Source organism: Microtus ochrogaster, linkage group LG3 (genome assembly GCF_000317375.1).
Source record: "Microtus ochrogaster isolate Prairie Vole_2 linkage group LG3, MicOch1.0, whole genome shotgun sequence".
NCBI lineage: Eukaryota > Metazoa > Chordata > Mammalia > Rodentia > Cricetidae > Microtus > Microtus ochrogaster.
The window spans coordinates 16,617,528-16,630,735 of record NC_022029.1 but is presented as its reverse complement, the minus strand read 5'-3'; the positions used below and the strand labels follow the sequence as shown (position 1 = coordinate 16,630,735).

General features: G+C 44.4%; 1 protein-coding gene across 1 annotated transcript in view; it reads right to left on the bottom strand.

Annotated features, from left to right (window-relative positions):
* Window positions 1-11,018: 11,018 nt before the first annotated feature.
* Window positions 11,019-13,208, bottom strand: part of Apob (apolipoprotein B) — a 38,163-nt gene continuing 35,973 nt past the window's right edge. Inside the window, exon 29 of the mRNA XM_005360576.3 lies at window positions 11,019-12,854. Coding sequence (XP_005360633.1) covers window positions 11,280-12,854 — 1,575 coding nt within the window. The 3' untranslated portion in view covers window positions 11,019-11,279. The remainder of the gene's footprint in view (window positions 12,855-13,208) is intronic.

Sequence of the window (13,208 nt, the reverse complement as noted above, 5' to 3'; positions counted from 1 at the left end):
TGTGATGGGGATCCAGACTTGGACACACCCAGACCTTTCGAGGTGGAAAGCTGGAAGCCTTGGGATGCAGCCTGAGAGCCCGGGCTTGGATCTCTTAAGAGTTTCAGGGACCTGGCCTCCCAGAGAGCAGAGGGTAGCACCACTCTGGCTTCTGCCGTCTAGCAGACAGAAAGCAGAGCTGGCTGTAAAAACTTAATTAAATGAAACATTTTAACAAGAAATTCCAAGAACAGAATGCCCCGCTCATAAGCAAGCCATCACAAAAATAAGAACTGACAGGAAGTGTGTGCTCTGTCGGGCAGGGAAAGTTTCTAAAGGAGGAATAAGAAAATACCAAGGGCTGTATTGCGCAAGTGCTCAGCTGCTGGTCCCGGGGACAGAACCCCACACTTGTCAGGGTCTGTGTGGGGCTAGAATCATCTGGCATTGGAGAGTTTAGACCACCCACCCTAATCTGCACACTTTAGACCTTTTCATAGCTTCTGCAATGAGCCAGGAAGTGTGTGAGGCTGTGGGTGTACAATGCCAGCAGATGGTTTGACAGGGTACTACTGAGGCAAAACTGAGATTAGCACTCAGGACCATTGGGTCCACACTCCCATCCTCAAAGTCCAGGTTCGTCACAGTTTGATTTACCTTTCCAGCCTGACCACACCCTTCTTGGGTTGGAGAGACACTAACAAGGGCATCTGGCTGAGTCCACAGGCCCACAAAATTGCAATCTCTAGGGATGGAGCATCTCCTTCTGCAGAGAAAACAGTAAAGCCTCTTTGCACAGCAGATGGAGCATGGTCCAGGACCCTTCTTCCCATCCTGCGTCCTGTAGCCCAGGAGATCCAGGGACTCATTCCTGCTGGAATGCCAGGTTGTGTCAGAGATGCCCTACCCGAAAGAGGTGAGAGAAAAGGGAGATGAAGCATTGGACAAACAGTCAAATGAGTGAGCTCAGGCGAGGGTTGGATGCTCTTGGAAGGCTTCCAGGAGGAGACAGGACTTGAGATGACCTGGAGAAGGCAGGCATTCCTGGCAGGGAAAGGGAGGAAATGAAACCCAAGATTGGGTAGCAGGATGGTATGTGACTAAGAGACGAGTGAAGTTTGTTGTGGACTGAATCCTCAGGGAAGCCTTGCCCAAGGCTTGGGTCAGAGGATTGAGAGAGATATCACCTGCTCCACTCCCAGTCCAGGCCCAGTGAGGAAAGAACACTGTGCACACAAATGGAGGAACTTGCCTAGTTTTTCCGACTATTTCTTGGACTAGAGGTTTGTCTGTGACAGCAGGAACAGGTCCCTTTTGCTACCGAGTGTACTCACTGACTACTTCTGAACTGCCTCAGCAGACCTGGTACTAATGAGCTTTAGAAAAGCTTCCCAGATCCCTGGAATCTGCACAGAAGATATATTTTCTCCAGAGAGGTTCATAGAACAAGAGTAAGCTTTGCTTTTAAAAGATGATTTCCCATCAACTTGTCCCATATTTGTAAGTTTCAAGTACTCTTTGATTTCAGCCACCCGTGTTTTCCAGGATCCACTGAAGATGTGGTGGAGCAGAAATGAAGTCAGGTCACAATGCAGTGATCGTCTGTAAGCCCCGTCCCCTGAGAGTCTCACCTCATTTCTTCCTTTGGGGCCCAGGAGTACCTAATAATTTGACCTTGCGGGTTGTCATTTACAAAGTTCATAGTCAAGAACTGCACAATTGAGCCACAAAAAGAACATCATATAATGCTTTATGTAGGTTTGTGATTTTGCCCTGGGCTGTATTCATAGCTATCCTCGGACCTAGGTCCTATATGCAGCCTGTGGCCCAGAAGTTGGACACACCTACTAGGCACGGTGTGGGAGAGAGTGTTATGTCAGGACTTGGAATCTGCAAGGCCTCTCTCCTGGAAAGCTACAGGCTTTTTTGACCCCTTTCTATGCAAACTCCTATCTCTGCTTTTGGGAGAAGACATGTGTCCAGCATGGATGTCTCTTTATTCACCTACCTTGTTCCAGGAAAATGGCTTGAAAATTTTGTTAAATGGAGTCTGTAAAAATTAGGGTAGCATGAAACTTTGTCCTAATTTTATTTTTTAAAATGAGGAAGTTTTTTTTTTTTTTCTAGACAGGGTTTCTCTGTATAGCCTTGGCTGTACTGTAACTCATTCTGTAGACCAAGCTGGCCTCAGACAGAGATCCACCTACCTCTGCCTCCTGAGTTCTGGGATTAAAGGTGTGCACCACCACCACCTGGCTTAGCTTTGATTTTTCTGAAGGGTCACAGTTGCACTGTGGACTATAGAATGTGAGTCTCTTCCAACGCCTCATGCACAGCCCACATGAGGGTGCTGTGGCCACAGATTTCAGTGACAGAGGCTTCTGGGGTGGGATGATCCTTCTGTGCGCTGTGAATATGTATTTCTCTCACTGGTTAATAATAAAAGCTGTTTGACCAATAGCTGGGCAGGATAAGGTTAGGCAGAACAATCAAAATGAGAGCTTAGATGAGAAGGGACAGAGTCGGAGCAGATGCCAGCCAGCTGCCAGAACAACAAGTTGTACTAGACCACAGGTAGAGCCACGAGCCACATGGCAATATATACATCAATAAAAAGGGGTTAATTTAAAGGTAAGAGTTAGCTAGCAATAAGCCTGAGGTGTTGGCCAAGCATTAATAATTAGTATAAGCCTTTGAGCGATTATTTGGAAGCAGCCACGGGCCAGGGTAGGACAGAGAAACTTCCATTTACAGGGTTCTGATACTTGGTAGGAAAGATTGGATCTGGGGAGCTGCGGACAAGTTGAAGGGGAACGGGAAGAAAGTGATATAGAGATGGGAACAGATGGCTCACAGGGACAGGCATGTTGTAGGAATGACCAGAGAACATCAGAAGGGTATGTGGGATGAGGCCTAATGGATCCATCCAGATATTGAAGAGGACGCAGCTCTGCAGACTCAGGCAGCCAGCACGTGAGAATAGCAACTTTTAGACTTGTCAATTCCTTATTCATTGGGTTTGCTTACAGGGCACACTATAGAAAAACTCAATTCGCAGGATGTCGATATTGGTCAGGCCCTAAGGATACTGACCTGGAAGCTGTGGTGTCAAAGGTCACACAGCCTGTTATGGTGGCGTAGAGACCTGCTCCTGGTGGAGAGACCTGTTTATAGAAGAACTCTACCAGCTCAGGGTATAGAGGGTCTAGGAGGTCATATTTCTTCAGGGTTTTCCCTCTCAGGTCCTAGAGCCCCCACCAGGAGCCTGGAGGAGCTGGTTACCCCTGGAGGAGAGGGAAGTTAAAAGTTGGAAAGTCATCTATCTATTCATGTTATCTTTGAGCCTGGCATTACTGGGAGTTGGGGCTGTGTATGCATCCTGTCATAACATTGTGCCTTTGCTGTACCCAGGGCTGAGGGGAGATCTTAAACCCTCACTTCCCATCTTTTGCTGTCAGAGAAAAAGAGCTGGTGGTGGGTCAAGGCCTCTTGGCATGTGTATGGGATAGGGTGGTGGGGCAGAGTTGACACGCAATCTCAGATGGCAGGAAAGAGCCGCTGGCATGGAAAACATTTACTCAAAGGTGCTAGCCTTAGGCCATTGGAGGCAGCACAGCATTGTCAGACACCATGGATATAAAAACACCCTGAGTAAACTGACCTAAGACAGCAGTTCTCATATGGGTTGCTGCCCCTTTGAGGGGTCAAATGACCCTTTCATAGGGGTTGCATATCAGATATCCTGAATGTCAGATGTTTATATTATCATTCATAACAGTAGCAAAAAATATAGTTATGAAGTAGTAATGAAATACTATGATGCTTGGGGTTAGCACAACATGAGGAACTGTATTAAAGGGGTGAAGCATTAGGAAGGTTGAGAATCACTGGTCTAAGACTTCAGAGAAAGGGGGAAATAGTGAGAAAAGTTACGAGAGATGGGCCCAGTGGACTCAATTCGAATTCTATAAAACCCTAATCCCTACCTAGGTGTCTCCCGAGGACAGAGAAAGTAGAGGTGGCTAAGGCTGGGGTCTGGGAAGGTAGCTGGCAGGAGGGTGGGGCTAGCGGTTGTCAGGAGAGAGGCAGGAAGGGCTGGTAGGGATAGGATAGCTATACGGCTTGCTGTTGGTATAGAGGAAGGGACAGAGGTGCTTTTCTGTGCAACAACTGCCAGCTCCGCTTCTTCACAGGACAGGGACAATATCTCTCTCTAGGACTAAGTCGGCCTCACAAGACTCCCGTTCCCCAGCCCCCATGAGAGGAAACAAACTGTAGCAGTTTCGCGGAGCACCCAATCTTTCAGTGACCAGACAGCACATCCTGGAGCTGAGTGAGGTATCCTGGAGGAAACTGTAGACGGAATAGTTGTTTCAGTAAACAATTAGGAAGCAAGTACAAGGCCTTTCACTGTCCATTCGGGTAAAACACAGGAGACATCCAGCAATGTCCTAGAAGGAGTCCTGGTAGAGACCCAGTTTGGTCTGGGCAGCAGCATGGGTCAGGGTGAGAGATTAATGTGGCACACAGCCAGGTGAGCTTGAGCAGCGGTCAGAGGTGAGATGCAAGGACCAAAGATGCTTTCTGTGGGAATTGTAGGGTTTTCCTAGAGCAGCGATTCTCAACTTTCCTGATGCTGCAACCCTTTAATACTGCTTCTCATGCTATGGTGACCCCCCTCCCAACCATAGATTTATTTTTGTTGCTACTTCGTAACTGGAATTTTGCTACCATTATGAATTGTAATGTAAATAACTGTGTTTTCCTATCATCTGAGGCAACCTCTGTCATGTGAGCCCCAAAAGGGTCCCAACCCACAGGTTGAGAACTATTATCCTTAGTGGCACAGGGAGGAATCAGTCTTGAAAGTCTAAGACTTTAGATAACCCAGGAGAACTCAGATCCAGCCGGCTCATCTAGATCACATTATTATTCGTTGAGCTAGCATTCTGCAGATGAAATTCCTGAGGAGCAAGGGTGACATACATCTCCCAGGGCGCTCCAGCTATTTGGGTGGCAAACTCAGAACTCACAGTCAGCTCAGCCACCTAGGGGTGACACGCTTCTTCTTGCTCCCTTTTGTCTCTGTGACCCCAGGACAGTTGTGAGTCCTCATCTGGACCTCTCCTGAGGTTGAAGGTCACTTCCAGTCTCCCGTGGAAGGACTGGCACATATTCTTTTTGAACCTGGAAGTTTAGGATAATGCCTGTTCCAGAGAAGAGGCTTGCTAAATGCAAACAAAGGCATGAAATAATTCCCCTTGGAATAGTTTGTCCATCTAAAAAACCCTGGAGTCACGAACAGGAGAAGGCAACATTAGATAGTTTAGTGCTTAGTGTATGCTAGGCTCTTAAATATTTCTCTCTTCCTTCGATTTTATTAGTCGGTTCATTAGAATAATTTAGCTAGTAGCCTAATAGACAGTCCAGGTCCTCCTCAGTATCAGAATACGGCCACAGCAGTAAGGGTCCCTTCCACCCAATGTGAGCTGTCATTGTCCTTTCTTCTGAAACCCATCCCGGGTGGCCAGTTTACTGACCTCCTGTTTAAAACTCTACTTAAAAAAAAAAACCAAAAGTCATTGGTTTTCATTGAGTTTTAACTTTATTCCATCTTGTGAGACTTGCCATTTCATCCTCCATCACATTGGTACAACTTCTCTGCGTCATCCATATTGGACGTACTCATCACTAATTTTGACTGTCGCACGGGGACATGGTGGGTTTATCTCTGTTCTGTGTACCAGAGCTGACATTTGTTGTCACATACACTCTTCCCACCTACTCTAACAACCACTTCATTTCCCAGCAAACCTACTCCGTTGTGCTCTGTGCTCTGAGGGTTAGAAGAGCCAAGTTACATAATTCATGAATCAGCTGAAATTTGAATTCAGCACTGGATCTTTTTTTTTTTTTCCCCTGAGTGAGAGGGGTAGTCTGGCTTTTTGGACTTTTTTTCTTGTTTAATATATGCTCAGCGGAGCTATGAGACAGTGCTGTGCCCCCCTCCCACCCGATCCTCCTGCAAGGTCCAATGCATCACATCAACGTCCTAGTGATGCTGCTCTGCTCAAGCCAGTCCAGTTCTAATTCAAGGGCATTGGGGGTCCTGAAGTTATCTTGGTATCTATTACTCTGTGAGGACCTTGGTACCCTTCTCAATGAGCACACTTTGCTGGAGGAGAAGGGCATGAAGCCAAGAGAACCTTTGGTGTGCTGGGGGATATTTGTGGACCTAGATTCTTCATAGAGCTGCCATCCCCCTTCATGACAGTGTCTCTAGCAGGCCCTGCACAGTGAGGCTTGGTGTTATCAGTTGTTACACAGCTGATAGCTTGAGTCAAAGTTAAGAGACGAAGGCGGGACCACAGGCCTTCAGCTCAGATACGAGGTCATCCCTGAGGCTTGAATGATTCCTCCACTCTAAGACTGGATTAGATAGTGTCAGTCCAGGGCGTAAAAGGACACAGGACCAGAGCTCAAGTGTCCATTGATTTGAGTAGCACTGAAGTTCCTCTCAGATACAGGAGGCAGGAACCATTTTGGAGGATAAGAAGAGGGCTCTCAGCTCATGGAGACACATGTACCTGCTCCACCACATTTTATGAGGCTCTGGAATGTTGCTTGTTGGTGACCACCCAGCTATCCCACCAACAAATGGAGCACCCCAAAGGGAGTTGCAGTGACCTCTTAATGTGAAACAGCATGCGCAGAGATGAGCTAAGAGGAAGGGTCTGTTTCTGCACATTTATCTCTGGTTATTAGACACTTTTAGAGAGAACATCTGTTTGGCCACTCTGGCTCCCATATTGTAGGCCCCACTTGAAGGCTGTTTTGGCCCTTTCCCTGACTGAATGGGGACTAAATCATAAATTAGAACCATGAGTGGGGCCCTAGAACAGGATTGTCAGAGGGGGATATTTACTCATCTCACCAAGAAAGGAAGACTTGGCATCTTCAACTGTTCAGTCTTCAAATGGTAAGTCAAAGAAAGTGGAGACCACACCAAGGGCTCGCCGTGAGCTCAGTTCATATTAATCCATTCAATACAGAGTTTCTGCTGGGGACAGTGCTATGAGCTGGGGCTGGACCTGGGAGTCAAGTCACAGCATGATTTGATCATGCTTACAGAGTTTTAGGGACCTGGGCAGGGTGCCATTCTTTGATTCCTCCTTTGATGGGAACCGTGGATGTTTGTTTCATAAGAGGAAAATCTGTGATTACAGGACTTCCCACATCACCTGACAGCATGTTCTTAGGAGATGTACAAGGTGATTCACTTGCTGGATAATAGGCCCACTCATTTTACAAGAGAAAACAATGTGTTTGCTTATTAATTTTCTAAGCATATGTCTAATCTGTGCTATGTTGTCCCCATTTTGCTGGCTGCTGTTCTCTGGCACACATCACGATCTGACCCAAGTAGGAATTTTCCACTTGAGCACAACAGTGTAACTGGGTCTCTCCCATGTGGTCCCACAGTTGCATTGTGACTGTGACAATCTCGGAGTCCGTCACCCACAACTGTAATCTGCTCATAACATCATTTCTAGTTCTATTTGTGTAGGTTACACAGGTTCAAAATATTATAACTCTGAGGTCTGCCTTGCTCATTGCTATGGCTTGAGAGTACCCCTAAAGTCTTGTCAGAGATCTCCAAAAGAGCAGTATTATAAGGACACAAACCTTATCAATGAATAAGGCCTTTTAAACAAGGGACTTGGTTAGTTATAAAACGGGAATTCGATGTCTGTCCTTCCTTCCTTCTCTCACCTCTATCACTTTTTTCTTGAGTTTAATTTTCATTCTACCATTTCATGACTGTACTGGCTAGTCCTCATGTCCATTTGACACAAACTAAAATCAGCTGAGAGGCAGGAACCTCAGTTGAGTAAATGCTTCCATAAGACCAAACTGAAGACAAGAACGTAGTGAATTTTCTTAACTATGATTGATATTGGAGGGTCCAGCCCATTGTGGGTGATGACATCTCTGGGCTGGTGGTCCTGGGTTCTATAAGAAATCAGGCTGAGCAAGCCATGGGGAGCAAGCCAGTAAGCAGCACTCCTCCATGGTCTCTGTGTCAACTCCTGCCTCTGGGTTCCTGCTTTATTTGAATTCTTGCCCTAGCTGCCCAGTGATGGACTGTGGCATGGAGGTTGCAAGTGAAATAAACTCCTTTCTCCCCAAATTGCTTTTGGCTGTGCTGTTTCATCACAGCACTAGAAACCATGACTAAGACAATGACCTAACAAACATGAAAGCCCTCACCAGACACTGATGCTGCACTTGCGTTTCCTCTTTTTTAAAACTATGAAAACAGTTTTTCCCTTATAACCTACCCAGCTCTTCCATGCTCTTCCATGCTCTTCCATCTCTTTCAGCAATTCCTCCTGTTTCCAACCCTGAACTCACTAAGTCATCTTGGTCTCTTCCAGTCTTTGCTTTGAACTATGAGTCACTTGATCCTCTCAACCCTGCCTTTATGTAGGCTTTTATTTGGATCCTGCTCACCATCCCCAACATTCATGACTTCTCAAGTCCCTTTTTCTTCTAAAAAATATGGACCCAGGCACAGTCTTGTATTCCAGATTAAGTCATGCATATGTTACCACATTGATTTCTGTAACCACTGGTCAAAACGTTCCACTGGATGCCCTTCTCCATCAGTGCAAGTATCTCCTTTCTCCCCAACGCTCACATACTCTGAAATTCTGCCCGGCTGGCCCATCCATGCGGTCTTCCTTTACTCCCCTTGTGCTCTGTCTAAAACATGGACTCCAGTGTTCATGCAACATGCTCGCTTTTCTTTTCCTACCCATGTTTCTCCTCTTCGTGAATTGTCACTTGTCTTTTATTGTCCACATATCACCGTGGTACCTTCCAACCCTCCCCACAACAGCTTTCTGCTCCTTAACCTCTTCTATTTATAATATAACCATCACTGTCATTTGTTAATAGCCATCATTCCAGTTAGACAGATGGAAAGATTATCTACTAATCTGCCTCACCATTGTAAGCGATGATTAGTGGACGATCACTGAGGTGAATTGCTCCACCTCCTTTCTTTCTTTAACATAAGTTTACCTTAAACAATCACCTCATTTCATAATAATAGTCTGTTGCTTGCAGACAATATTAAAAGTGACAAAATATAAGGTTTATTATTAACCTGTTTTATAGGTAATAGAATTGAGGATTCAGGGGTTGAGGAGAATAAACTCTGTAAGGTTCAAGAGAAAGGATTCCAGCTATTATTTGAACCTGGAAAAATATCCTGAAATACATGAGCAATGCATAGAATAGCAGAGTCCAGACCTTGCTGGGGACTCATCTTCCTTCCAACTTTATTCAACATGATGCAGGCATTCGAAGCTGATCATTGCACATCATATGAGGGATAGCAGGCCAGGAGCTGAGCTGGGGTAGTGTGTAATTGTACAATCATAGAATTCATAGCTCTCTTCCCCTCCAGATGTTCAGCTCCAGATGTTGGTATCATCTCCTCAGTACCCAGGTCTTCCTTAGACTCCTCATTTCCCTTTGAATGAAGCCATAATTACTGGCTTCATCGCAGTTTGAAGATTCCCTAGGTTGTGGCATTGCTCCTCTTAGCTCATTATAGAAATTCTGACAGAACTAACTTTGGAGCAAGTTGCGTATCATTCTGGGATTTGAGCCTAATTTTCTACCTTTTTTTTATACCCAGAATTGTCTTTTTGGCTCATAAGTTCTGCACAGAAGAATCATGCTAAGGTATTGATTGTTGAGCCAAAAGTATCTCAGGACCTGTACCTTGAGCCCTATAGGATAGAGAAAAGCCTGGCTGGAGTTCAGGGTCTGTTGGACAGAGAAAAGCCTGGCTCGAGTTTGAGCAAGGTAGGTAAAACTAGGTAGATGCCCCTTCAGCCAGAGGAAGGGTTTGGCTGGAGGTACCCCCACATCACAGGATGTCACTAAACATGTATAAGCTGATGCTTTGACTTGACTCCCTATCATGACTGATTGTCCTGCGTTGTTGAGTTGCAGAAAGGGCGGGTAACACCCACCTTTCCTTGGGGAATGAAGAGACTCAGGAAGCCTAGCAATTGATAAACCGTGTTTCCATTTTAGAAGAAGGCTTGTGAATTTTAACAGTGTGCTTCATCAAATGACACAAACGGGAAAATGGTGGTGATCGGAAATGACACTTTTCTAAAGAGCCCTCATTTCGGACTCAGAAGACACCAACTATTGATTTCTAATTTCTCAAGGGCCCTACTCTTACTGTTTTCCAACACCATTGATGCGATGTGCCACTTGATCCCTATCCTCCTTGCTTGTCTCAGTCGGATTTCTGTCACCCAGGTCCTTTGTGGCTTCCCAAGAGCTCCAGTCAGAGGCACATAAATGTTGTTCACATTCAGAATCAGCCTTTGAAATGGGTACTCCTGGTAGAGTAACCCTCAGACTTTGCTCATACTTGGTATCATCAGGTACTGTATTTAAAACAAGGGGATATGGGAATTTAAATGCATGTTTGCTTGTAGAAGCACTTAGGGAGTCCATGTCTGTTTCTCCCTCATGCCTTTTGTTTTTTGCCTTGAATAAGTCTTGGCTGAGCTATAGGGAGACATCTTGGGTGTCTCATATCCTGAATGAAGCCCATGAGTCTAGTGCTCCCAAGTTATTCCCTCTTCCCTACCAGGGGGCCAAGTCAGATGAAAGTCTAGTTGGTTGATGCCAGATTGGAACAGAGAAGAATCTTGCCCAACAGACACAATCAAGTTGTCAAGGAAGATTGTGTGGCACTTAATGACATATGAGGTACATGCAATGTTCTGGTTAAATTTATACAAAACCCTTTCTTGCTCACATAGTTAATGCAGTTAGTAAGATCAATTAAGTAGGAAAATATTTTCTTCTATAACTTTTCCCTTTCTTCTTTATTTTTATCACTTGAATGTGAGTGTGTATCCTTGTGGAGGCTAGGAAAGCCATAACCTTTGAACTAATAAACTCAATCTAATGTTTCAATACAAATGAGACAAGTTGAAGGGTCTGATACACAATATAGAAGTCATTTATTTGCTCACCCCTCCCACACTTAACAAAATAACTCAGATCTTGATTTTTATCTAACTTGTAAAAGTATGTCTTCCTGAATTCTTGGTTCTCTGGCCAGCTTGGTTGCATGCCTAGGGCACACGTGCATCTTGCACTTCCTGGCAGCTGCAGGACTGGCTCAGTTGGATGGTTTTTATAGTAGCATCACATCTCCTACTATGTAAAGGTTTAATTATAATAGATGAATAAATGAATCAGAAGGTGATAATCAGTTCTCCTGGGGCAAGTTTTACATAGGAACTCATATTATTGGCTGTGGCCACCTGAAGCTCTTTCAGTAGCTGGGTGACGTATCTTAGAAACACGTGGTAGCTCTGGACAGACAGGTCAATCAACCTTGTGGACTCAGCAATGAATTTTTCATAGTAGTCAGAGAGTTTGTCTGAAAAATCTTGCAGTTTGGAACTGAACTGCTGGTGGTAATCAAAAATGATTTCCTTCATTGCAGGGGCCCAGCTTTTAATTGCTTCCTTTGCCGTGATAGAGAGCTCTGCAATCTTCTCCTTCCCCTTTCCATCTATATCAGCAAGGATGCTAAGATATTCTTGGATATTCCTGGACACAAACTGCTCAACTTGAGTTGTGATATTGGAAACAAAATCAGTAGCCCTGGCACTGTATTCAGAGTGGAAATCTTTAAGGATAACTAAGAGGGACTTAATCAGGTCAACCATCTTTTCTTCGACTTCATAATACTTTACTGTCCAGCCAACCATGCTTGGATCAAAATACTCTTCACGAAGAGCCTTTATGTAATGATAGACCTGCTGTAGCTTGTAGGACCCCTCCAGAAGTAGACTTTGAACAGAGTCATTGAAATCACTGAAGATAGAATATAGCTCTTCTTTTAGGAATTGAAAAGCACTTGGGATGTGTATTTTGAAGATTGCATTGATATAATTAGTGAAACAATCAGATTCTTTGTTGCATAGGTATTGAATTTCTTTTACTACGTAGCCTAAAATTTCCTTCAAAACAACCTGAACATCACCGAGTATCGTTGTAAAGTTGACATGCTGGAAGTCTTCGAAGTACCCTTGGATGAAGTCTGATGAAATGTTTAAGAGCAACCTGTACTCCAGAATCACATCTTTTAGTTCACTGGCTTTTGGAACTAAAGGAAATCTAAATTTTATGTCACTGAACAAACCTGATTTCTCTACTAGGTCCTGGACATAGGAAAGCAATTTTTCTAAACTGTTATGGACACTTGAATATAGCCAAGACAGTGACTTTGCCATCCCCCCCATGACCATCGTGCAGAGTTCATCAGCAGTGTATGTTCCTGCATTTCCTGGGAGCTTAAATGTATTGTACTTCAGGAAATGGATGAATGAGTCAGTGAGAAGCGCGACTGCCACGTGGTACTTCTGAGTAACATTTACTATGCTGTCTACCACTTTCTCCTGCAGTCCTTCAGTGATGCTCTGGCCCTCCTGAGCCAACATTGCTTCATACAGATTCTGGGTCTTGTCTTTCCACTCCTGGTAAGCATCATGGGCTGCCCTCTGGAAATCCATGTTCATTTCATTAACTGTCCTTATAGCTCTCTCAGCATTGTTCTGCAGACTTCTTTTTAGCTTTGAAGAAGCATACTTATTGACATAATCATAAATAGTCGCTGTAGCCTTGGGCACATTGCTTTTTAGGGAGCCTAGCAATCTGGAAGCTGCCTCGTCTTCCCAATTAATTTTGATGTACCTTCCATCATCAGACTTCTTGTACCTCCACTCAGTCTTGAATATGTTGAGTTTTCTATCTAGAGGGGACTAAAATCAGAAGAATAAAACAGATGAAAAGAATATACTCTCAATGACTCTGATTATACAATATACTACACTAAAACTTCAATACCACATCAAAGAAAAGACCAGAAGAGGGTCTTTCATATTCTGTAGGGGAGGTTAACCTTTCTTTTTTTTTAGCTCATGTATTTGTTTTAATAGATAGGCCAACTGATGTTAATTTCTCTTTATCACATGCTTCAGGGAGGATAAAAAGATAAGTATGTTAGCTACTTAGTGACATTTAACACTAAGGACTTCTTGGAATGGAAAATTGGGAGAAGGAAGAAGAAGCATTGGAGGAAAAATGAGGAAAGAGGTAGGAAAAAAACACATTCT